This window comes from Patagioenas fasciata, chromosome 1, assembly GCF_037038585.1.
Source record: "Patagioenas fasciata isolate bPatFas1 chromosome 1, bPatFas1.hap1, whole genome shotgun sequence".
NCBI classification, from domain to species: domain Eukaryota; kingdom Metazoa; phylum Chordata; class Aves; order Columbiformes; family Columbidae; genus Patagioenas; species Patagioenas fasciata.
The window spans coordinates 125782912-125810381 of NC_092520.1; the positions used below are offsets into that span (position 1 = coordinate 125782912).

Consider the following 27470-nt stretch of genomic DNA (forward strand, 5'->3'; position numbering starts at 1 on the left):
GGCACTGAACAGCCATCAGTGAGCTAAACACAACCTCTATAGTAAAGTAGGTTGCTACTGGGAGTTTCACGGGAAGGCAAACCAAATAGCTGAGTACCTCTGTCAAAAGTCTCTTGGTAATTTAAAGCAAGAGAGCTCAATCCATTTGTGTTTTTGTTTTAAATTTTCTGTGCATCTCCAGAGACAGCGGTGTTTACTTGTAAGAGCACCTTAGAAACATCTTCTCTTCCACTGCTGATTTGTTTAGGGCCAGAGAGACGTTTCAGCACTGAGGCTGACCCCCTTTTGTTTCCAATGTCTTTTGTGCCCGGCCTCTGAAATGCATGAGTTTCAGGCTGCTTTCCCCTCAACTCAGCAGAAAATGTTAGTGCTGCTGATTTCTGTGACAGAGCAACGGGTGACAAACTGCCTTGTCATTTCAATCAAAGCCACCCACACTCGTCATTAGATTTATCCAGGGTTAAACCGTTCATTACGCACCAGCCTGGGCTGCCCGGGGTAGCTGTTTTTCTTAATCTCTTGTCATAACTGCTGTAGGTTGAAGGAGGGAATGAAAGCACCTGCTGGCTGAAGTGACAGCTTTATTCTAGGAGCTGGAGACTCTGCTGAAAGAAAAAAACAAATGGGGACATGAATTACTGGGCATGCAGTTGAGAAGGATAATGAATTTTGTAGAATTAAGAGTTTGTTTAAAAGAAATTATATAGCAGTTCACATCTCTTAGTTCCTCTATACTGTACTTTTTGCACATTTTTTTGATGTTCCTTGTTTCCTTCTCCCATGTGAAACTGCCTTTTAGTGTTGTGTTTTTTGTTTGTTTTTTTTTTTTTTTTTGGTTTTTTTTTTTTTGTTCAGAGACTTTGCTGTTTTAATTGAAATATATTCAACAGAACTCATTACCAATTCTTGTGCCAGTTTTTGTTTAAAAATGCAAATGTATAAGAAAAGATGATGTAGACCCAGCTGGTATAATCCGTTCTGCATTGTAACAGCGCAACTCCAAATGCATTTTATTTTTAATTTTGTCATCTATGTCTCTGTGTTAACTGTCTCTGTATTGTAAACCTATTTTTCTTCATCTTATCCCTATAGTGCTAGGGTAATACAGTTCAGTGCCCTATCTCTTGAAAGTGCAAATCTTGTTTTGAGTCTGATACTGACTTGCTTTGTCTCCCACTTACCCCACAGCTAAATGGAAATAAAGATTTTTTTAAGAAATTACTTATTTTTCATTAAGTACCATGCTATTTGTGGTAAAAAGCCCAGCTGTACCCCAGGGAGACAGCTATTCCCTGAGTAGCTAAGAGAGAAAAGAATAATTACATTTTTTTTTCTTTTCTTTCCCCTCAGCCACTGGAAATAAAAAGGCTGTACTTGAGTTATTTTGAATGAATACATTAGACTTTTTTTTTTAATCTGATAAAATAAACTACAGATACATTAGACCTTTAATTGAATTTTTGTAGTATGTTCAAATGCTAGGAATAGTGCACATATTTTTTTTATCACTTAAACCAACTAAATTCTGGTAATATTGCTAACTATTTGTTGCTACTGGATAACTTTTGATGACTCAAACAACCTAAAGAATTTTAATTTTAAGGGGGATTGGGCTAGATGATCTTTCGAGGTCCCTTCCAACCCCTAACATTCTGTGATTCTGTGAATTTTGGACACCCAAGCTTTAAAACAATATCACCTATTACAGAGTGTTTTCTTGTTTTCTCCTAGTTTGACCAACCCCGTATAGATAAAAGAAACATTTAAGGTAATAAATATGTATAATTATACATATCATTATATATCTATTTTAAATTATCTGTAATATATATTATTGATATATATAGTATCTGTATATGCTGTAAGCTAAAAATGAGTGTATTCTAATATTGTCAAAGCTTTCCAAGAGAATATAGCATGCATCTCGAAGTTGTGCTCTGGAGTAAGTCTTTATGGCCATTAAAATAAGGGCGTGTTTTCATAGGCAAAAGCAATGTTTGCCATCTGACATGCATCTTTCCCTCAGCACTCTGCCCAACAGGACTTTTTACTAGTGAAGTTTCTCTCTGCAGGTGGGAACGCAGCAAGTAGACTGGCATAGTTTTTAGGAATTTCCTAAAATTTTTCTGTCGGCTACCTGGTTTGTTCAGATCCTAGTACCGTGTAGCAGACATATGCAGAGAGATTTTGGAGCTGTTTGTTTCAGATCAGCCCTCGGGGCGCTGTGCATAGCTCAGCATGGTGGCATTGCCAGCACGTCGGACGCGCCCCCTCCCTGTGCAGCCTGCAAATACTTCGGGAAAAGGACAAACCAAGGCTGTCCAACACTCCTCCTCCTGCAAGACGACAAGTCCAGGGTACCCTCAGAGGGACTAAGGAGAGCGAAGTGCCAGGAGAAATTGTTACAACCCCTCTCTTTCACCAGGAGAGAGCTTGTGAGGACTGCTGGGGAAGAAGCGAAGGAGAAGAGAGTAATTCCAAAGGATTTATACGATGGTTGTCAAGAGAAGGGAGGCCGAAGCCTCCACACCTGAGGGGAGGTGAGGTAGTTCTGAGATACAATGGGTGTCATCAGATACCCATTAAATTATTTATAAGGTAGCAGCAGGTGGATCTTTTGGCCTGATGCTGTGAGGAGATTGGACTTAGACCTTCCATTGAGAAGAATAAGAGCAGTGAGACTCAGTGGTTACTCAGAATCAGGCCTCCTGCAGTTACATGGGATTATGTGGCTACTGATGCCCTGTTTTGAGTTTGATCGTAACTTATTATTGGGTGATTTAAAATTGGAGAACCTTTCTGTAAGATGTATGTGGAGGCAGGGGGGGAAGTGGAAGATGAAAAGAAGGGGAGGAGAGAGTGAGGCAAATATTCCGTAAAAGGTTAAACTACTTGCAGAGATGGCCAATGTGGGAACAAAAGGGAAACCATCAGAGGATAAGCAGCAAAGCATAAGATTAAGGGGAGAATTGTAGATATGATGGCCCAGTAACTTATCTTTATATCATCCTCTTCATGTTAGAAATGATCCTGGGAAGCCAAGCTATGGTTCAGAGACAGGATGCAATTCAAACACTGCTTTGATTGTGACCTCTAAGGCAAAAGTAGACATGACCTTCCTAAAGTTTTGCTTACATAGATGAGGATGAGCTCAGAATCCCACAGAGAGCTCTGGAGTAATTTCACAAAGATTGTGGTGGTTGAATTTCACACAGCATGATGCTGTGGTAGCAGTCCCTCCCTTGCAGGTAAGTACGTAGATTTGAATAAACATCTCTATTGTCCATCTGAACTGTCCACACCAGGGTTTGTTTTCTTCCCTTTTAACACTTTCTGTCTCATTAATGGTATCAAATATGAAGCACTCAGGTATCACTAATACAACATCGAATCCTGTTCCTTAAGTGTGCTGCTTAATTCAGAGGAAGCAGGACGAGAGTCTTAGTCAAAATTGGCATGTGTGGTGGTGTTTGGTTTGGGTTTTTTGTTTGTTTGTTTTCTTTATTTCTTTTCACTGCCGAAGGTACAATAAGTTTGCAGGAAAACATGGCTCTTGGAAGGAAGGTGATAGGTGAAAGATGGTAGGTTGCCTTTATGTCAGTGCCTAAGACTGATATTAATCCCAGTCTCGCTATCTGCATAATTACAGTCAATCCTGGAAAATATTTTTACCTGGTTCTGTTACAGGACTGTCAGTATGTCATAATTTTGTCAAGTATCCTGTGATTTTGTTTTTGTTTATTTCTGAATGCAATCTAATTACTTATATGATCCTGACTTTTTTTTTTTTATTTCAACCATGCAGTGTTAGCAATTCAGCGGCTCTACTGTTTCCACCATGTCCCATTGAAACTTGCTTGTACCTTGTCAGTAGCTGATCCCTGCCTGCCTCTGCAAATGCTTTCTGCCCTTCTGTAGCAGGTGTTATGAGTCTTTGCTGTGTACGTAGCTTTAGGAGCTGCAGAGCACCTATTAATAGTCACCTGCGCTGTCTCTCTTTGACCTGAGTGCATCCTCTGGTTTTTGATCTGAAACTTGCAGATGTGCTGATGAGCTGGAAAGCTTTTCTGCAGTGGGCAGCGGTGTCCTGGCAAGCAGGCTGGCCATCACACTTGGGTGGAAGAAAGTGCTGGTGCCCAGAGCTGTTCTGTAAACACCTCCGTGTGTCACAGCATTGCCAGGTTGTGACTTGGGGGTGCAGCTTGGGCAGTGGAACGTACGTAACTGTGCCGCAGGGACCGAAAACAAGCAGAAGAAAAACCCACGTAGCGTCAGAGAGACGGTGACTTCTGTGAACTCGTGTGTTTCTGCGTGCGAGGCTGGCTGACTCCTGAAGGGTCCGCCGGCGCCTTTTATCGTAAACGGCAGCACACAGCTGAACTGGTGCTTGCCAGGCAGACCCAAGCCACAGAAAACTCGGTTTTGACTTGTTGGTGGACCAGCTGGGTCATGTCTACAGTTTGATATCCTCTACCACTCGTATGGTTCTGTGCAATAGAGGTGAAGGTGGTATAAGTCTCATAGCAGATGCTTGTTGGCTAAACCGGGGAAGTTTTCAAGTAAATTTATTTCTGTGCTGTTTTGTGCTGTTGTTTTTTTTTTTTTCTTTCCTTTTTTTAAAGAGTTGCCTCATAACAGCCAGAAGATTATTTGATTTTAAAAAGACATAGTGTGATATTTTAAAAATGACTTGATGAGAATTGCAAATGAAATATTACATGAAAATGTATATGGTCTTATTTGTATTTCTGAGATGTTAGGAAACCAAACAAAAATGATAACAAAAATATTTTGGTTTTAATTTTTCAGAAAGAAAATGCATGTTAGTTGTAATCTATTCAGAGTTGTTGTGCTCTATAAGCAGAGAAAGCTTTTTCTTTCGTTTTTCTCCTTTTTTTTTTTTCTTTTGAATAACTCAACTCTATGGATACAAGTTAGCAGCATGAAGTATTAAAACTATATTTTTGCCACTTTTTTAGTGCCATAAAAGCTTGTTTCTTTAAAATACAAAACAACTACAGTGTTAGCTGTGAAAACATCATTTTTATTTATAGCACATCTATAAATCTAGCTTGAACTTTTTAGCATGCAAACTCAGCTAACAGTATGGGGCACCAGAAGGTATGAATTTCCATCACTAGAGTGACTTAGATCACCCATACAATTTTCTTCAAAGTGCACTAGGACAAAATAATTCAGCTTTTCAGCATTTTTGGGCGAGTTATTGGGTTCATCTGATGGTTGAAAAGGATGTTCAAGCAGGCAATTAATTTGCCAGCGTACATTAGAGTTTTGGTTTGCTGCCTTGAGAGGGATATAATCTGGGCCCTGGACAGTTCCTTCTCTTTTAGCATAAATGAGCATGTCAAGTATGAAATTTAACACGTTCTTATTTCTGCAAGGAAAAATATTCTTGTGGTAACACTGCATAAATACTAAGTGCAACATTTGTGCTCACAATCGAAGACTTTAAGATCAACAGAAAATGTAAAGTAAATACTTTTTAAAATAAAGTTTATTGTTTTGAAGTCCTTTTTGTCTACTTTCCTGTTAACAAGTTAGTACTTTTTCTTACAAATGTTAACAGGCTATACTTTATGTACTTTATCTTCTTGTTTTCTGGTGCCCTGTAACAAACTTCTGATGTCTAAGGCTTTGCTATCTGTCAAAGCAGCTTTAGGCTCACATAGTGCACTGTTTTCGAGGAGAGATGCAACGTATGGGAACACAAAGACGAGTTTTGGCTTATTGATTAAATTCTTGGCTTCTGTGACTGTGGTGACTGGGCTTTGATATATACCTGGAAGCTAGGAATATTATAAATAAATTCTCAGAGAAGCAAGCAAGTGGCTGATTTTATAGCTCCCTTCTCCACACAGTTAAGATATTAAGCACAGCTTAATGTACCACACGCACTCTCTAGTAGCCTAAGATACCATATGCTGATTTCATTTATTAACCTGTTTGGGTTTTTTTTTTAGACTCTGAAGAATATATTTGTGACCTTTCATTAATTTCTCACCTTTCTCAAAAACGTGATAAGTCTTCAAACATGGTTAGTTGGGTTCATGCGACTGCCTGTATCTTTAGGGTTTTTCTTCAGAAAAATGCAGACACTGTTTTTTAACTTCTCAGTGATAGAAAATCTTCAAAGTATGAGTGGCAAAGATTATGATTAGAGAGAAGACAGAAGATGGTGCTCTCTTTGTCATGATTTTGGGGTGGGATTATGAATGTAGTTTGTAGTATATGTGATTGCCTTTCATAATGTATGTCCCAGATAATATATTGTTGGGATACACAACAGTGTATTAGACAGGTGTGAGTACTAACACATGCATGTTGTTTTAACTGTAAGCGTTGTCCCTGACATGCTCTAGCTGGCACTCCAGGAGCAGCCTCCAAGCACAGGCAGTATGCAAGAAACCATCTCACTTTCTCCCAGAAAATTACACATTTTTGGCTGGGGAGAATAGCCCCGGCCCTCTTCATGAATCGTTTCCTTACTGTGTGCCTTGGGCATTAGCTGTGCCTGGGCTGTGCAGGCATGTTCAGGGACTCTTCCCCAGCTGGAGGGAGGGCTTGCCCACTGAAAGGGGTGATTACCAGCAGCCAAAACACGACAGAAAATGCTGAACAGATGAAACAGTTTAATTTTCCACTGTTTTGTCTGCATTGCTTGCGTCTCTTCCTTTAAATACAGCAAGCAAATTATAAATGAATCTGCAGTACCCTCTCCACTCAAGCGGAAAATATGTTATTATCTGTTTTTTCATGTTTAAAACTGCTTATTCTTCTTTTTCGTAGCTACTTTCTGACTCTCTCTTCTGCTGTTATCCAGCTGTTTATCGCCCTTCCCCAAACTCCCTCCACTCATCTCCTACCAGACACTGGTGTGAAAGGAGGTAAGAGGGACACAGCAGCAAAGCCAGGCTGGGTGGACGCTGGAGGTGGTTTCACACTCGTGATGGGCAAGCTCTTCCAGCACAGACCAGAGGGGAAGGGACCCTGCAGAAGGAAACCCCTGGGGAGGTGGGAGCCCTGTGCCAAGACCCCTTTCAAAAGTGGCGTGGCTTTCTCTGCGCTGTGGTCCCCGACACCCTGCTTTGGTGATGTGGGAGGCAGTGAGGCTCTCCTGCAACCAGGCAAAGCAGGGCAGGCGGCTCCCTTCTTGCTGAACCTTTATTTTTCCTTTCACACATGCCTCTGCCTGACTGAAAGTCACTGGTGTCACACGAGTGGCTTGTCTGGCTGAGCATTGTGCCTGCTCTGGTCTGTAACTCACTGAGGTAATGAGAAGAAATGGCTGGGGTGAGTGTATGTAGATGTATCTATATACATATATATACACACATATGGATACATCATACAACCCTCATATGTGTGTGTGTATATTCACGTACACCCTTGGTATATAATATTGCACGTATGCTTATATGAAAGGGAAGGAACAGTGAGCACGTTGCACCTAAGTGAAATAAAAATGGTGATGGGTGAACAAAAAAGTTTGAGGAGCTCATTTAAACTGAATAGTATAGCTGGTTTAGCCGTCCTACAGCTCTGGAAGATGGCATCGGAGTAGAATCCTATTTATAACTCTGTATTCATTTCAGTATATCTGTCACTGGCTTATCAATAGTCATTTCAGGAGCAGAATGCTATGAGGCAACATAAATGCAAAATAATAGGAAAAAGGCAAAACCAATGTTGTGGAATTGAAGATATTTATCAAAAGTTCAGTATAGATTTTTATTTTGATTATTTCAGCTCCACCATGTGTTTGGAATGAAGTGGCATAATCTTCTTGAATAAGTGGAAGACCTTAAAATAAAACCATTTTGTGATGCTAATACCAGAAGTTCTAAAATACTGCAGCTCTGCAAGCAGTGCTGTATTTTGTGGTTACCTAGAATTTTTATTTCTTATGAGAAAGATATAGCCTAACCTCGTAAGACTTGGAGCTAAACTGCTGGATGTTTATTTTGACTTCTGAATGACAGAAGCTGTGTTTTGTTGCTTGCTCATGGAAACCAATACAGTATATTCCAGAGAGCACAAACAGGGCTTTTTTTGCCCTTTGACATAGTAACTTCACTTATTTTTCCCTAAATCTGTAAAGTCAGTTATTCAGATTGAAACCTTCCAGTTCCTCATTAGGAAGGAGTGGGAGTTGGCAAGAAATATTCAGAAAATTCACGCTGCTGTTCTCAGCGCCTCTTATAAAAGAGAGGGAGAATTTGTGTATCAGTGGTTGCTCTATATGGCTGTGAATTTGGTTTTCCCTCTGGCAATTTCATTTTTCAATTCCAGAGTCGAAGCTGCCTTCTGAAAACAGATCTGTGTTTTGCCTTTAAAAAAACTAAACCGAAACAAAACCAAAAACAACCCTGTAGCTTTCCCTTTCTGTCTTAACCTGTCAGGCAGGATTTGCAGTTACACTGCTGTGTTGCACCTTGAGTCTAGCTGTGCAACACAAGATCGTTTAGTGTGGTTTTCTTCTCCAGCCTCCTGGGATGTGCTGAGAGCCGAATTCTTCAGCTTGGGCAGCAGAGGTCCAGGATGCTGAGACATTCGGTTCTCTCTGCTGAACTCTCCAGTCATGTCCCATTTCACTGATGAATGCAACAACTCCTACAAAGACAGACATGTTTTGAAAACAAACAAGCCCTTGCTACCACCATCTTGCTTTTAAAAAAAAGGAGTGCGTTGGTGTATAAGATTGCGTCATATACGTATTGCCTTCAGGGTGTCGACAGGGCTTTCTTCAGAGCCAGGTACTTCAAAGGAAAACCAGTCCCTGTGTATGCTGTACCACACTGTGTAGTGGGGTTGGGCTATGCCTGTGTTTGTGTGTTTGTCTGAAAACCTGTGCAGTCTTTTTCCAAGGTCTGACACTTGGCAGAGGTGGAACATTGATTCCAGATGTTACTGCTGCTTCATGTGTCAGTGGGCTCACCTCTCTGATTGTTCACGGAGTTTCTTCCTCGCTCCAGACTCCTTTCAGTCTGAAGTTTGGGAAAAGGATGCCTGTGATCCAGATTTAAGGAAAACACCATGTTGGTGTTGCCCTGTTTTTGTCAAGCACTTCTTTTTGTGTTCCCTCCTGTAAAAAGAGAGGCTGAAGAGCCCTGAAATTAGAAAGCCCTCTCGTACACTTACTTTACTGTGAGGTAACTATTTCTAGCTTGGTTACAGCAGCTTTCAGCTACTTTGAGCAAGTGCTTTCTCAGACGCACCTGGTATTGCCTGTCTTTGCTATCAAAAGTCTCAGATGTGTGTTTGCTGGGGCGGGTGTGTAGGGGGGTAGATTCATATCTGTCTAAGGGAAGCGTAATGTCTCGCTTTGGGGCTTCAAAGGGGCTGGGGTGTACGTGAATAAGGGATCAGGAGCTCTATTTCATTGCTGCAGCTCATAAGAGAAGGGGACTCGGGGCATGGATATTGTGGTTGCTGCCAGAGAAGCAAGTGGGGCCCCCCGTGATTCTCTCAGAGCAGGGGAACAAATCTGTGTAAAAAGGATGTTCAAACTGTTTCATGCTCGGCTTTACAGATGGGTCTTGGAAATACTGTAAAGGCTGCCAGAAATCAATTGTCTTGAACAAGGAAGAAAGGTTGAAGAAATGGAATAGAAAAAAAACCACACACACACACAAACAAAACCCAAACTACTTGCCCTTACCAATATTAACATGTCCCAAGAGACAAAGAGGATGGAGATTTCTAAAAGAAGCAGCCAGCTTGTGTTGTGGTGATGGGGTGCAGCGGGTTACGCAGCACTGGAGGGGGAGCAGGCTCCCTCCCTCCCTGACCTATTGGCCAGTGAAAATAAACCAGAAAAATCACAGGCAATCTGCTGGGCAAACAGTTCCTGAGGGGTTCCCAAAGTGGCCTGGCAGACCTGACCGGAAAATGATTCTGTGATTCTATGACCCTTGTGCCAGGGAGAGCTGCTTTCTGTGCTGAACAGTGGGGGATTTTCTGAGGCTGCCCCAGGATGCAGCAGCAAGGTGTTGGAGCAAGAAAACACATCTCCTTTTCTGAAAGCATGGCATTGAGCTCTGATTTGTGTGGTTCCCACTGAAATACAGACCTGATCCTTTCTGATCAAAGTACAGCATATCTAGAATATAAAAGATGGGCAAAGAGAAGTTATTGAGTGCCTATACTATTTATAGAGAAAAGTATCTCATTAACAAAATCCAATAAAAGGACGATTAACGGGCAGGATGGAAATTCGTAACACAGAGGTGAGCAAGTATGATAGGTGTAAGAAATGTGATTTGTCTGCCTACAAAGGATAATAAACTAGTCGTTCGCTACTTAACTATGGCTATAAAAGCTATTATTAAAAACAGATTGGAGAGCGTCTAGAGTGCAATGCCCAGCGGGCCAGCAAACATCAGAGGGTGTCCTTGGTTGATGTCATGGCTCTGTGTTTTCTGTTCCTCTCTGAACTAGCCTGATCAGTATTGAGAGTATCATTAAACTGCAAATACTTTTTCATGCTTAGAAATCTTTTGTCTTTTTACAGTACAGTTTTAAAGAACAGGAGAAAGCCTGAATAGTCTGTAGGTAACTACAGAAAATAATTTCATTGAGTCGGTTTAATGATTCTCTGTAATTTTCCACCATTGTCTGCATAAAACACTTGGCCTTTTGATGAGTACTCAGGAGGTTTGTGCATCAGTTGTTTGGGTAGGATTGTTTGAATTTCAACACATAATAAACACCTCAGTCCTTGTTCTATAGATTTCCATTCCTGTGTAACCAATTAAGCTTATAAAGTATATTTAAAAATAAAGTCAGACATGATTTTGCTGAAACTGCTAGGGTTCTGCTGTTTTGACTTAGAGTGGTGCATTTGCAATTTGAGGAACTTGGATACAAACAACTGTGAGAGCATTGTCAAATTCTCTATAATATTGCAAGCAGCACATGGAACCAACTTTTTTTCACTTTTAGTCTTTTGCTTAATAATAAAAATAAAATACAATTCTTGACTGAAAATAAGTATATTAATTTTGCTTCATCAGTTGCAAAGTGGGTAATTACTGAACAAAATGGCTGTGTATGTATATATAGATGATTTTTTTTCCATGAAAATGCCGGTGTCATCAGCCACACTAGAATAAGCACAAAACATTTCTGTGGTAATTTGTAGTCAGTCAGGGTTTCTGGAAGTCAGAGTTCACAAGTTGACCCACATGTGTTAATAACCTTGATTACAGCTTTTATTATCAATTTCAACAGTGATAGTGGATGGTAAAATTTAGCTGCTCATATGCTAGTAGAACTTGATCGTATGTCTGCCTGGAGTTTGCAGAAGAGGAATATGATCCTGATTAGAAGCAAGTCTGTATGCAAATGGACAAATGCAATCCCTTCACTAGAATTGCACTAATCCTCTAGGATGAGTTCAAATAGCATAGTTCATTTTGTTTCTAAAATACGATTTACTGACACTTCATAAAAAACTGAAAGTGCAACCAACTTTGAAATACTTTTTTTTAATCTTAATTATTCAGTTCTGCCTTGAATCACAAATTGGTTGTGCATTAATTCTAATCGTGCCTGATGGCAGGTTATTCTGCAGAATTTAATCTAATCTCTTAAAAGCTGAAGAAAATACTAATCTCTGAACAGCCCATCTAGAGGATATTTCCATGCCATAGTCAGCTGAGAATTTTAAGTGAAACAGGAGATTCAGTGTGATACTTTATTTAGCTGTACCCAAGTTATAAATCTCACCATAAAACTGTTATCCATTTACTGCTCCTAAAGAGCACATACTAATTTTGCCTAGGATTTGTTAAGTATTTTTTTGCCTTATATGCTACCAGTATTCTAATAGTGCTAGAAATGTGATAGGGGAAAGAGAAGAAATATCACTTCCAAGCTTGTAAATGATGTCTTAAAACCATAGGGTGGATTGCTGATTGTCAGCACAGTAATAAAATACCTGAGGAGATATTTTCTCCATCCTAGGTGATCAGACTTTTTCTTTTTTAGGGACTTCAACTATTCTGATCATAAACTCAAGAGACCGAGATATATAAAAGTAGGGCACTGGAGGAGAATGAGGCTTATAGCAGGAAAATTTGGCTTTAGGGGGCTTACAGCACTAGTTTGCTGAAAGAAAATTATCTTAAGTCTATGCAATTTTGCTTTTTATTTCTCTGTTGAAATTTTCTTCAGTATTTTCTCTAGTATGTCAAATGCAAGGTATTTGTTTAATTTAAAATAATTTTTGCTCTATAGCTGTATTTGGAGTTGTATGTATCTGTTTAATTTAGATTAAAAAAACACTATGTGACAGTGTCTGCCGTCATAGTCTAGAAATTTCGATGACTGCATGCAATCTGTTAGGTAATGACTTTTTGTGTCATGTTCAAACCAAAAATTGACTGACAGGAGGAACACATAGTGAATTTTCCCCTGTTATTTCTTGTGAATCAGCTTTATATTTTAAACAATATCAGAGCAGGTGACAAAGCTGGATTTCTTTTGCTTCATGCACAAGGACTTCTATCTTAGACCTTTGTATCTTATGCAGGTGCTGTCCTCTTCCTTAATGAAATTGTTTGGAGAGTTGTACGCGTGTATTCAGTCCTGCGCGATGAGCTGAACCAGCTGGTTCTTCCTGCTTATTTTTGCCTTGTAGTAAATCATTCTCATGTAGCTCTTGTAATGAACTTTGAGTAAATCATTGCTAATATTTGTTGATAAAATAGAATTATACACTTTGGTGTGTAGTTCTAGAAAAATAATGATGGCTTCAGAGACAACTTATTTTTTTTTTTCCTGGCTTTGATATGTAGGCATTTGAAAGTGAATTGCAAAAGAACAAATTGTAAAGGTACTCTGAAAGCAGAGTAGAATACAGCAAAACTAAAGAAAAGAGTATAGAAAAATTATTTTCCAGAGGAAAAAAAAAAATAGCATCATGGCTCCTCAAACTTAAATTTGTTACAGTAAGCAAAGATTTCTGGTACAATGAATATTGCGTTAGAAAAAAACATTTGTGTCTATCTTTTAGTTATTGCTTATCAGTACATGTTTCTTGTGTGTCCTTGAAGATATGTGCATGTCTGCTTTGGGATTAAACCTATTCTCACGGAATTAAATAGCCTGTGTTGACATCTGTTGAAATCAATGGTGTGGAGAATTAATTCACCCCATTACAAGATCTGGTCTTTAGTGGGAAGAGAACCGGGCCATTTATTTACATTCGCTTGTGTTTCTTCCTCCGTTTGGATGCGACAAACCTGAATGTAATCCTCTTGATTGCTATTAGTTTGAATAGCTTTGCTTTTTTTTTTGGTATGTAAAACCAGGGTAACTTCTCCAAACAGTTTTCAAGGGGTAGATTGAAATAATTAATGCACATCTAATGGATAATTTGGTGGGATAACACTTTGCTTAATGGGATTAATTCCGGGGTTGCATACACAAGAAACTCCCTGGAGGCACAAATGAGGCTACTGCAAAGCACTTTAAAGTAGTATTTGTCCCTAGTCCCTTCCCTCTTCCCCTCTATCATATAAGGAATACACACTAAATCCAGATGTGTAAGGAATTATGGATTAATCTAAGCTAATCTCAAAAAAATGCATTTGTATTAAGGGGGAACAATGCTTTGTTTTATACAAGCCCATGCATTTATCTGGGCAGCCCAGCTTTTTGTTACATATTTTAAGCAGTACAATATGCTACAATATACAGTTCTGTGACAAGAATAAATTTTAACGGATAGAAATAGATTAAGGATTTTCATAGAGAGTACAGAGTAAAAGTAAATGTAATGCTAAGGATCCTTTTCACGTTTAGGAGAAAATATATTCCCTGTGGGCATTTGATCATTTGGCAATCTTCTACTCCATCCAACAGCTCTGTAACATCACTTTCCAACTTTGTGCTTTGAATAAAGCTTACTTAAGTTCCAAGTGTTACAAAAAATGGAGCTCATATAAATTTCCTTTGCATTCTAACTCTGTGTCAGCTGCATATAGAAAGTAAATAAACACGGTTTCCAGGCAGTCTTTTTTATCTGCCTGCACATCTCAAAGGCTTCCCGATAAGGCTATTTGTGGGGGGATGTTTGAAGTAAATATAATTTTAAAATTTTAGTCCATTTTAGAAGCAGCATTAAAGGCCTTAAAAACCCCACAGTTTATGAGACTGATAAGCAATTAGATCAGTTTACTGATCATGCAATGCATAATTCTACACTTAGAAAATTAGTTGGAATGAGAAAAATCAGAGTGAACATAATATCCCAACTTAAGCGGCTGTTTCAGATATGTGCTTTAAAACTCTAAGGTATGAACAAAACTGCTCTGTAAACTATATTCATTAAGCGACTGAGAGCTACTTGTCTACATTAATATGTACGTAATAAATACAAGGAATCTAAATGCTGTAGAAATGGCATAGGCATTCCTCCAGGAGACCCCAACCAAATGAAATCTAGTCATAAACAGCAAGGTGGGATTTCTGTGTGTGGTGTTTCTGGAAAATCTTTTCTTGAAAAATCCTGAAGAAGAAGCAATGCGGTAAATTCAGTGCTGTAGATTAAATTAGTTTAAGTTGCTGATGATAGCTCACCTTGCTAGGTTCCTTAACCTGATTCACATTATTGAGATAGGGCTTTTCAGAAAAGGTTCCCTCTGTTTCTATGTGCTTTAGAAAATACGATGTGTGCGTAGAGCGAACTTCACAAATAATATCATCGTTCTAGCTTATAGCAACATGTGCGTTCTTACCAGCCTCATTTCCTAATGAGATCAACCTTCTGCACTCACGGTCTTTATCAGTTGGCCAATTTAAGAGAGGGGTTGGGGTGTCAATAGGGAATGCAGTTTCTCCAGGTTTCACGCGGGGGGATGGCTGGACGGAGGGAGAAGCTCAAGGCAGCACCTGGGTGGCACCAGCAGGAGCTCAGCTGGGCTGCTGGTTGCTGCCTGGTGGACCTCCCCAGCAAACACCACCGCTGGGCAAGGCTGGAGGTGGGGAGGAGGTTTGAGGGGCGTTAGGGGATGCTGGGATTATATTATTTCTATTTATTTATTTATTTTCCATGTAGGAGTAAAAACAGACGGAAGACAAGGAAGCAGAGATTTGTATCTGGGGACACAAAACATTCAATACAAATGAGTATGACCAGTGTTTCCCCTCGATGGTGCTGACTTAAAATGCCTGTAATTGAACCCTATTTTGGTTTAAAGCAAATACAGATCAACCTCTGAAATCCCATCTCTATCATCATATGTGCTTGACAGTGTAAAAATAATAGATCCTGCAGTGTTTGTTTTGGTGGCCTGATGTCAAACTCTAGTACTCACTGGTAGATACAGTGTCACAGTAGAATATTACCTTTTATTTTTTTCTTTACACAAAAAATCTGTAAAAATCCAAATGTGTTAGTGTTCAAATACTTTTTTTCTTCTGCCCCTCTGAAACCAGCACATTCAATAAATATACAAAATCTCAGGGTCTTTAGTGCATTACTGTCATCATCCTGTCCTTTACTGAGCATGCAGAACATGAGATGGTTATTTCATCATGAAATGCTTGCAGGAATTGATGGAGATGTTCTCAACAGACGGAGGGCAGAATCTGGTCTGTTCTTTTCAGACAAGCTGACCCAGGGCATTGCTATGGGTCACTAAAGCCTCGTGCAATATTGTCTGTAATTACTGCTGGCAAATGAACTCTGAAGTTGATCCTCTTTTGGAAAAGGATTTAATGTTATTAATATGTCTGCGATGTAAGATAAATACAGTGTGGTTACCTGGACTGTGAACCACATATAGCATTGAAAAATGGAAAACTGAGAAAAAAAAAAGGTCTTTCAGAAAGCCTGCAATACGGAGGATTTTCTGCTTTACGAAAAACACAATTTTAATATGCATATTATACATCAACAACAGAAATTGTGATTATTTTTTTTTACTAATCCTGCGCCACTATATTCTTGAATTCTTATTAATTTTACATAGCTTTGCTTGGAAGCTCTCATATTCCCTTTCAGCACAGTAGTTATGACCACTGAACAGTTACAAAAAATATAGTTAATACAATAATTAGGAATTCATTAGGAATAGATATTAGATATTAGATAATAGATAATAGGCATTATAATAGATAATAGGCAATAGATAATAGATATTAGGCATGACTGGAGACTCTACTTAATATTTGCATTTGATGGCTAACAGATACCTCTGTTAACACTTCTCATTTGTTAGTGGTGATGCAGACATATATTTTACATTATACATTGAATACTGGAATTAACTTGATAAATTTTAATATTAGTTGCATGCACTGTAGGTATGGGTAGAGCATAATGGTTTACTTTCAGTCACAAATACTGACATAGGAAGGTTTGAATTCTTACTGTAAATATACAGAAAATTTTCTTTGTCACAAGAGCTTCAGATCCTTTTTCTGTCCTTGTTTTGCTTTTTCCACAAGTCTGTCTCTCCACAGAGAAGCAATTAAGAAGGTACTGATTCATAATGTCTGAGATTTTTGAGAGCACTTCAATATTTTTGACAGCTAAAATATTACTTCTGTTAGTCTTATGGGTGGCAAAATAAAGGTATTAATGATAAGGAAATGCATTATTTCTATTTCCCCCCACCCCAATGCATCCCACCACAGGAGTGCATTGCTTTTTAACAGTCTTTAATTCAGTCAAAATCTATAAAGAGGCTTTTCATATTTGCCATTTCCTACCTAAGTATATGAACGTGTGTCTCGAAATATAAACTTTTTTTTGTTATCATGTAATGCAATCTGAGATAAGGTTTTCTAAAACTGGTTGTAGTCCCTTAGGTTGCTTGTAAGAAAATGTCGTGATGGAGGTGTTGTAGCCACAGCTGTATCGCTTGATAGAGAAGCACGGGCCTCAGCAGTGAGGTGTTAATGGGGATGTCAAGCCACGCCCCTGCACCCCACTTGCAGATCCACAACTAATACTCTTTCTCTTTAGCAGCGCTTTACTTTGCCACAGAATTTTAGATCTGCAGTTGCTGCACACTATGAAAACGTGAACCCTCCCAAATTAGGAGAAGAGCAATTCAGGGGTGGAAGAAGTGATCCCCTGTTTTCTCGAGGGGAATCCGTGAAGGTCCATGGAATCATAGAATCATAGTTTGGCTTGGAAAGGACCTTCAAAGGTCATCTAGTCCAACCCCTTGCAATGAGCAGGGACATCTTCAACTAGATCAGGTTGCTCAGAGCCCCGTCCAGCCTGGTCTTGAATGTCTCCAGGGATGGGGCATCTAACACCTCTCTGGGCAACTTGTGCCAGGACTTCACCACCCTCACTGGTCTTGTTTTTAATAAAAACAGGACATTGCGAGATTCCCATTCTGTGATAGCTTGTCCATTGGCTCTTTTTTATGAAGCCCATGAAATGCTTCATGATTGCGGTCATTTTCGGAGGAAAGCGCTAAGCTTTGTGGAGCAATGCTGCAAAAAGAATATGCAGGGAATTAATATTAAACAGAACCCTTAATCAACCTTTATTTTCTCTTTATTCAGTACATGAGTGCTGTTGGATGCTTTTTTTGTCAGTGCATCTTCTGGCGGAGGCAGGACATGACACACATGGCTCTCCATTAAGTGGGTCAGCAGCAGGAGACTAAAGCCTGCTCTGAAACCTCTCCCTCCCTGATGCATGTAGCTACTACAATGATGTGTGTAGCTACTACCAGGAACGAAGCCTCAGCCGTTGGGGCCGGTGTAACCTTCTTCCTGCCTGATAACCTGAGGCCACCACTGCATCTGTAAGATGATTTAACTATTTCTCTCCTTGACACCAAGCTTCACTAGTTATTTTTTCACCCTCAGAGGCCTTTTTGCAAGTGGATATCTATACAGGGACTGCAATGAAATCATCTTGAGACTTTGCAAGACTTGACACAGTCTGTTCCCAGTTGTCCTGCTGGATGAGCTTAAGGAAATCTTGCAACTTTTCCGTGGCTTTGTATACGTCTAGCCTCCTTATGATTCAGTCACGATGTTTATCTGCTAAGAAACAGTATATGAGGAATGTGTTGAAAGCCTTGGATGGCAGCCACCTGGGTTTTGCAAAATGTTGCTATAGGCTTTACCCAAAAATGTGGATGGCTTTCATTATTTGGGGTTTGGTGGCCTTCCTGGTACTGGCTCTTCTGGCACGGGTTAGATCTGGTGCTGTCATTGAGCTTAGGTGGAAGCTGATCCTGGAGAAAGGGATGGAAAACTGGTTTCATCCCAGTAGGATTAGCTGTGATGCGTTTACAGTCACAGCTTTCTCTGACTATACGTCAAGGACGGATCCTGTAATCATCGCAGCTTTGGTCCATGTTGGCTGCAACAAAAGGAATTGCTCATAGGCCAACTTACATCTGTAAAAACTGCAAACTTGTAGCTGCAACTCTGGCTCCAGCACCTCTGCCCTCAGCCTGTGTTGTTGTGATGGAAAAGTTTCCTACTTTTCTTCTCTGCTTGCAGCTGACCAAGAGAATTGAAATTGAGCTCAGCCTGAGAAAAAACAGTCCTGTTAAGTCTCTTGTTGGGCTTGTGCATCTCTGCACTTAAGTTAATGTGAGCTGTGAAATCAGAGTAGTCCCTCCCTGCACTAATACAGAGACAAGAAGAAAACATTGATAAGTCTGTGCTTGCTGACTGACTTGGAGTATTTTGTGCACAGATATTTCTGTTAGTTTATTAGTCAGCTAATAGAAAGTCATTTCCCGCCAATAGAGATAGCCAGCATAAGCTGGTCTTTGGAAGTCTGAAACAAGGATAAAAGGGAGTGAGGGATACCTCATAAATCTCCCAGCTGGAAACTGTTCTTCATGTTATCAGTATATTTGATTACTGGAGCCATCGGCAGTGAGCTAGCTGCGAGCTTTTTAGCATAACCGTACTTCCACTGCTTTTTGTAAAGTAAAGTAAAGTTTTTGTGAAGTCTTAACTAAAAAGTGCTAATTTAAAGTGCTAGGGGAACATCTGCCACATCTGTGAGGTGCTTACTGAGCAGAGAACACATCTGATTGTGATCAACAGCATCTTGTGTCTGACTTGGTGTCTTTTTCTTCAGCCTTGCAGCATGTAGTCTCTTTGGGATTGCCAGTGAGCCAAGATGTGTAGACTGAATTCTTTTAAGCAGTCCTCTGTGATGTGCATTGGGTTGTAGAAGCTAAACATGAAAAACCCACCTAATAGTAAATCAGTCTGGAGCGAGTTACTGTTGTGGGATGTACAGAGAGAATTGGTGGGAGAAGGGAAGGGTAAGTGACCTAGAAACAATCTGCTGGATGATGTGTTGCCTCTTAGGACACTTAACACCGGGTCAGATTAGATAATAGAAAAGTTACAGCAAGAAACATCTTTTGCATTAACTAGATTAAACTTCTACTATCCCTGATGAAGACAGGTACAGTAAGAGCACGTGTCCAATCTAAAACCTCTACAGAAGCTGGAAGAGCTGCATGGCTTGCATCTGTCACCCAAGCTTGTTGGATATCCAGGTTCTGCAATTGCCCTACACTTCAGGAAAGCCCTTTGCACCAAGTTTCTTGCAAAACTGAGAAGTGAAACTAGTTGCTTTTTCTGAGAATGACTGACTGTTTTGATGAAGCGAGGAGTCCCCTTCCAGAGATGAGCAAGGCACTCCTTTCCATTTCAGATGAGCCTCTGGAAAGATTCAGAGGGCAGAAAGATTGCCTTATTTAATGATATGTTCAAAGTTCATCTTTTTCACGTTCAGACTGGAAAGGTAGACCATTTATTATTGTTTTCTGTACACATCGGGTCCTGTTTCCACAAATCAGACAGCTGTTGGAGGTATTCCTGCTTTGCTCCTGTTACAGTACCCTGGCCTTTTTGTTAGAGTCTTTATTCCATGATGTGCTAGAAAACCTTTGGCCCTTCTAGTGTTATGATTTTTCCTTCTTTTGAATCTATTTCTTCCCAAATAAACCAGATGGAAACTTGCATTATTTGAACTTTTTGATAGTGCCTCCCTGAAAGGGGTGCTAGCAGGAGTACTAAGGTCTCACCAGCATCCTTAAGCACCTTAACTCGACTCATGTTTCCATAGTGCTAACATCCTTTGGCATGAAAAAGTGGAAGTTAATGGCCTGAAATACTTTCCTTTTCTGAATGTAATTATTCTGGCTGTCTAATGTCTGGTATTGTAACCTGAATCCTGATGCTATCAGCCATTTGCTCCTTGGCTTTAAAGCTGAGGACAACAGCAAACCAAACTTCGTGGGCATAAGCTGTGCTTTCGCCATGTTGTGTTTCATAAATATGAGATGGCGTATTGATAACAAAACCAAAAGTCTTCCTTAGCTCTAAAGGAGCTGGTGGTGAGGAAAAAAATCTAAACCAGTAATGTGAACAGCTTTTAGCTTTTTTTTTTTACAAAGGCAAGTGGTTGGTGTGAAAAGACAAACCTGGAAATTCTTTAGGCAGCAAGCTCAGTGGCATTTTGCTGTGGTGGGGTTATCGTATCTTCCTGTGGCAAGAACCTGCTGGCTTTCCTTGGGTGTCTTGGTTTTTCAGTGGGGAAGTAGGGTAGTGGGGAAGTTTTACATTGAAGGTGTTACTTGGCCCTGTAATCTTAATATAATATAATGATCAACAGCACTATCTTTAGTCTCTGCACAAAGTGAGAAGACTTCACGTACTCGGTTTGTTGCAAGGGATGCCTTTCATTTCAGTTATTTCTGTTAACTGGCTACCGTGCATGTCAGACATGTTAATATACCATGCCTGGTGTAGTCCAGGTCTTTTCTTCCCTCCATTGTTTGTGCTCAGATTTTACCACTGATGTGCCCAAATGATGGCTTGGAGGAGCCTCTCCTTCTGCAAGGGAAAGAGGATTTGGCCTCTGCTTCTTCAGTCTCGGAGCGTTCCACGTTTGTTAATTATTTATATCTATGAGTAAAAAAATATAAATGTATAAATAGAAATAAATAAAACCCAGGATAGGTATGTTCTTTATGAACAGGATAGTCTTTCATAATTGTGTCTCAGGCATTTAGTCTGGGCTGTCTCTTCAGATACAAGCCTGCACAAACCCCCGTTGAGAAAATCCAGTGGGAGCCTGATGTGTGGTGTGGTGGCACCTACAACTCTGAAAGTCTGTCCCCCAGGGGGATCTGGAAAGACAAACCTGCAGCAAGAGGTTTTTGGAAGATAAGGGGTAGAAGCAAGGTGAACTGCATGCAGTGACCATGAGTCCCTCGGATCACTGCTGATGGAGGACGATGGCGCCTGAGAAATGCTGCCTGCTTTGCCTTGGTGTGTAGCTGTGGTAGCTCTCGGTTTTTTTAGGAGGAAGTTTCTACCTTTAAACACCTTTGTATGTAGCTGCAGTTGCACCGATAAATCTCTTTTGTTTGGATTGGTTTTCATGGGCTTCACTGAGAAAATCCATTTTAGGGAAGATAAAACAATTCATTTATAACTGCGTTACTGAATTTTGGTAACCCCTAAAAATAAAGCTCTTATACAAATCACTTGATGGGGGCCATGGGAGAGACAAAATTTTATGTCAGACAGATTTTATCTGAATTTACAAGTCGTTCAGCTTTTACAGTCTGTCTCTCTTAAACCATTACCAGGAATGATGGTCTAACTTAATCCAGATGCATGTTAAAAATGTCGAAGGGGAAAAAAATTCCTATTTAAAAGAAATGCACCTGTGTGTTCCAGTGTCCAGGCTGAGCTTAAGTGATCCACGTCAGCAGATCCCCGTTGGGGCTGGGCACACTGAGCCAGCAGTGGGAGCCAGCCCAGGGTGCAGCATCTACCCATCGTGCCAAGTTTTTGAGTGGGTCAGATGCCTCTGGACGTGGGTTTTGGGACTCTCTATTGGTCTCTGAGCCTGGAGCCAAGGAGCAGCCAGCAGCACATGCAGGCAGCGGGCTGGAAATAAACCCACGACCACGTGCAGGAAAGCTGGTGCTGGGCCTGAGACGGGCTGGGGTGGTGAAGCAGCTCTCCAAAACCACAGGTGGCTGCTGCAGCGTGGCCTCCCTCACCAGCCCCCGGGCTTCCTCTCCTTCGGCTATCGGCATTGCTCTCGGTCTGGTGCTGGAGGGGGTTTTTGTCACTCGCTTGTCACTAGCAGCTGGCATGAATTGCCTTTTTTTAAAAAATTTTTTTTCCTGTCTCCATCTCCCATAGCTTAGAACCCAAAAGGCTGCAGCGGGTTGTTGCAGGGGTGCTGGCAATGGGACGTATGCCAGATTGTGTGCCTGGAGCTGCAGTGGCACAAGAGAGAGCCCGGGCACAGAGAAGGGCAGGGCTGCATCGCTGGGAGGGAGTGAAGAAGAAGAGGGGAACAAAAATGCAGGCTTCGGGAGGAGGAGGTGTTGGAAGGAGACTTCACAGCAGCAGAAGCCCAGTTTGGGAAAGAGTCCCAAATGTGGTGGCAGCCACCTGGGTTTTGGGACTGAGAAGGGCTGGCAATCTTGCCACAAGGTGCAGCAGTGCTCCCATTTCTGAGTCCATCTCCTTCCCTGCTGCCTCATCTGCTGTGGTTCTGCCAGTCCTTATTCAGCCCACGTTAGCTTCTTGCACAAAGCTTTCTGTAGCCTCTCCTGTACAAACTCCCAATGCTGTAAGTTGCATAATTTGTTTCTGGTTTTCCTTGACAACCCAGTGATCTATGAGTAAATGTTATCCCTGTTGTACAATAGGAGACCCAACTGTGCAGCTGCTTGTGTAGAAGCATGTAGTGAACAAGAGTCAGTGCAAACTTTCTAATTGTTACTCCTTCAGAGCTTGTTTCCCTCCCAAGCAAGAGAACCACTTCGACCTCATCCTTAAGCCCTTGTGTATTTGTGCACCTAGATGTCAACTTGTGACTCAAGTCCCTTTTGATGCCTGGAGAGATGCTGCTTGTCTGAGCCACGTTTAAGCAGTAAGCTTGATGTCATTTACAATGCAACATAACTATGTTCCCTGCCGGACCGTAACTTGACATTGGCTGTGCCAGGTGCCTGTATTTACACATCTTGCTTTAAAACCCTGCTGTATTTTACAGGACTGCTGAAATTTAGACTGGTCAGACACCATGATATGAATATTGAAAAGGCGCTGTGCAACTCACAGCAAGTGCTGGCTTATCTGTAAGGTTAACAGAGAGGGAATTACCAGTGAAATGTTTATGATTATATTCGTGCTTTGCTCTGCGTGGGGCAGCTGAGAGTGACTGCTCTCTCAGGCCCATCCAGCCACCTTGGCCTCAGACCCCCAAACCGCGGCCCAGGGCTGATGAGGGGCAGAGAGAACATTTTGGTGGTGCCTGAGGGACTGACTGCTTGTTTGTGCATGTTGTGCAAATAGTGAAGAGGCAGTAACGCCTCCCCTAGCAATTCAAAAACCTAAACTGTTAACACAAATAGATGCTATCTGTTTTAACTGCTGCTTGTTCATTACGCTTCATATCTTTTTGACCTTTGTTTCAATAGGCTTTGTATCTTTGGTCTTTTTCTCTCTCTCTCACTTTCTAATCCAGAAAGCTGTTGCAAATGTTATTATTTAGAAAGAGTTTTGTACCTTTTTTTTTTTTAATACAGAAATCAAACACATTAAGGAAGGAGAATACATGAACTAATTAATTGTCCTGGTTTGTTTCTAAACGTTAAACTTCATTATTGTCTCAATACGTATTTTTCCAGGAACTATCACATCCAGACCATGTTTAGCAGGACTTCCCTCATTGAAGAGCTTCAGTCCATTACCTGGAGTGCAGATGGCCAGGCTGCCCCAGATGAGCAACCTGTAGGCCAGGGGTATCAAACTCATGTTCAACAGCAGCCACATCAGCCTCGTGGTTGCCTTCAAAGGGCCAGATGTAATTTTAAGACTGTATAAATGTAACTACTCCAACGTTTTAGGACTGTGTAAATGTAGGAGTAGTTACATTTATCCAGTCCTAAAATTACATTTGGCCCTTTGAAAGCAGCTGCAAAGCTGATGTGCCCCCCAGTGGAAATGAGTTTGACACCCCTGCCATAGGCATTCGGGTGGCTCTGCAAAGTCAGCCAAGGTTGGCCACATCGGACATGGAGCTACAGCTAAGTCCCTCACACTCCTGGCTTCTCCATAGTCCTCTACTTCTGCTCAGGTTCCTCCTGGTCTGGGGAGTTTATTGATGCTGGAGGACAACTGAGCTTGAGATGACAGTGTGAACGTGCCCTGTTCTGGTACAAAAGAGAGGAGTCGGGGCCAGGATCCCCAAAGCCACCTCAGCAGCATCTGAACCACCCCAAGGCTTCCTGACTCTGGCTGGCCCTGTGCTGGGCTACTCCCCTTCCTTACATCATATTTCTGATCTGGGTGCAGCGCTGGAAAACCCTGAGCTGCTTCTGGAGACATCCAGGGTATGCTGGGGCAGGCTGCTGAGTTACTGCTAGAAACAAATGGCCTCTGGATGCTGCACAGCTGTGTTCCCAATGCTGCATTTTAGTTATGAGGTCTGGTGTGATTCAAGCTGGTTTTGTGTTGAACCAGCTCTGGCGTAAAATATTGTCCTTTGCCTGTTTAGAGGAAAAACCCTAGGAAGCTAATCTCAGCTTGTTTGTGGGTTTAGTACACATTGTCAGGCAAATAACTTTATCTCTCTGTCTCCATTTACCACATGTATATACAGCTTTAGAATCCTGAAAAAAATGTGGTGAAGGCTATTGTTTATAAAGTGCTTTGAACCTTATTTTTTAAATAATAGAAATAGAAAGGGAATAAGGAAAGCCTTCCAGGATCTTACTTTATTTCCATGGATTTGTTTCTAAATACATGATTTAAAAAAAAAATAATGAATGCAAACTCCTAGTTCAGCCAACCAAACAAATCTACTGTTTGGAAACGTGGTGGTGCGTTGTTCTTGTTCTTGTGTGTTTGTTGTTGTTTTTGTTTCTTCTGTCTGTGTTAGGCTCTCAGAGAGAACAGTGATTGCATCATCATCTGCTTCAGAATTTACAATTGCGTTACCAAGTGTCCAGGCACGGCTTTTCAGCCGTGATTTATACAAATTGCACACTTGAGCAGCATGACAGGCTGTGATCATTAACTTCATTCTGTGAAGGAGACTTCCTCGCGGTGGTGAGGGCAAACTGCCTGCATCTCACCTGCAAGTTGTTTCTGATGAAATAACCAGTGTGTCCCAAAGGGCCGAGGAGAAGCCCCAGCGTGCAGAACGGCCCCGCTCTCAGCACCCTGAAGCGCTGCACCCAGTGGTTCGACAACCCCCCCGGCACGTGTGGTTAATGGGAATTGCCACGCTTTGTTCACCTGAGGAAGGAGATGAATCATACCCATTCTTTTCAATTTATCTTCATTGAAGGGCTTCGCAGGCTCTTGATCATTCTTGTCTTTCTCTTTTGAACTCTCTCCAATTCTTTGTACAAAGCACATCTCAGATTCATTTTTAAGTGATTTTTTTTTTTTTAATAACTGTACAATACAGCTTTTCCTTTGGGATGGACCTGGAGCTGCATATTTGATGTATAGTTACTTAAGCTTCTTGAGCTGAATTGCTTTGATTTTTTTTTTTAGCTACATTTGTGAACTTGCTACATGTCTATGAACTGACACAAGGGCAGTTTCATCAATTTTAGATGCTGAAAACCAACAATATTACTCTGCCCTGCTTGATGTGATCAGGGTATAAACATACACAATGTTGGTTAGGAAATAAATATCAGCATCTTCTGAGCAACAATTTTATTGAATGCTCAATTAGGGTAGTAGTAGATTTTTCTCCCTCCCATAAAAGTTTTAACAGTTATTTTAAAAACAAATAAAAAATAAAATTATTCTGGGAGTGACCCATCCAACAAGAGGTAGCCAGTTGAAGTTCCTGTACAGGGAATTCAGGTTTAAAACCTTCCTCTCAAACTGAAAGCACATCAGGGTGTCTCATGAGTATCTCATGGATGTGTCTTGAACATCTAGGATTAAAAGTCTGTTTCTCCTGCCCATAGTTCCCGTCTCATGATTAATGGTCTCCAGCATCCCCAAACTGGGAGCCCAAGGTAACACTTGCAGAGAAGACACTGCAGCTTTACAGTTGCAATATAAAACCTGGGGTATGAGAAACACATTTTCAAATTCCTCTTCTGAACAGAGTAGTGATTTCAGCCTCGAGCTTCAGCTGACGATGGTGGTGTCAATCTGTCTTTACATTTAACACAACATTTTGTCCTGAGAAGGCCTTCCCTAAAATTTTGTCTGAATGGATGTATTTTCTCCCCCCGCCACAAGTTTTAAATGATGAAGGAATCCATAACCAGGCCCAGTAATGGATCCCTGCAGGAGGTGCTACTGCGTTTTCCCAGAAAACAGGTGCTCTGTGTGAGGCTTCTTTGTGGTACCTGGGTGTTGGGGATCCTGGGTTGTGTCCATGCAGATCCTGTGCTTGTTCTCTGAGCCAGACCTGCCAGCTGCAGGGAGCACAGCCTGGATTCTGAGAGGGTAAAATGTCCTGTATTGGATCAGGCAGGTTGCAAATGTTTCCATCCTTGGAGATACTCCAGCTCAGCTGGCTGAGGTCATGGATAACCTGGTCTAACTGACCCTATTTGGAGAGAGGGTTGGACCTGCAGTGGTTCCTTCCGACCTAATGAATCCTATGATTCTGATTCAGACTTCGATCTCCTTTGCAAAAGGACAGACTTGCCCTCTTACTGGCTTTTTTTTCAGGAAGCATCATGGGGCATTACCACATTCATGCTATCAAACATGCAGTGATACAAATGGCCTTGTTTGTTGATGTATCTGATGTTTCTCTACAGATGCTGTACCAGTTCTTGGACTGACAGACCCAAGACTCTGCTACTTACTGGATGGATTCCTCTTCATTTACGCAGTTGTCATGACAGCCCTTTTTGTGAAAGCGAAGGTCAGTCTACCCAAACACAGATGCATTTGGCTTTGGTGGTGTAAATAAGCTGGGTTTAGTGGGAAAGTGGGGGTGGAGAGGAAGCATGTCTCTTAGAATGAGACCTTTCAATTTTTTTGTTTTTAATTGTCTCTACTTTTTTTTTTTTTTTTTTTTTTAAACTTTCCTCCTTCTACGGTGCCAGCCTGAGCAATCTGGGGGGAAAAGAGTTTATGAGAGTATTTTCATAGAATGATAGGACAGTCTGGGTTGGAAGGGACCTTCAAAGGTCATCTAGTCCAACCCCCTGCAATGAGCAGGGACATCTTCAGCTAGATCAGGTTGCTCAGAGCCCCATCCAGCCTGGTCTTGGATGTCTCCAGGGATGGGGCATCTACCACCTCTCTGGGCAACATGCCAGTGTTTTACTGTCCTCATTGTAAAATATTTCTTCCTCATGTCTGGCCTGAATCTCCCCTCCTTTAGTTTAAAACCATTACCCCATGTCCTGTTGCAACAGGCCCTGCTAAAAGGTCTGTCCCCATCTTTCTTATAGACTCCTTTTAAGTACTGAAAG

General features: G+C 41.1%; 1 protein-coding gene across 2 annotated transcripts in view; it reads left to right on the forward strand.

Annotated features, from left to right (window-relative positions):
* CD247 (CD247 molecule) overlaps positions 1 to 27470 on the forward strand; it is a 56090-nt gene that overhangs the window by 18822 nt on the left and 9798 nt on the right. For both annotated transcript variants that reach the window (XM_065851639.2, XM_065851647.2), the window contains exon 2: positions 26808 to 26914. In XM_065851639.2, the coding sequence (XP_065707711.1) occupies positions 26808 to 26914 (107 nt within the window). The remainder of the gene's footprint in view (positions 1 to 26807; positions 26915 to 27470) is intronic.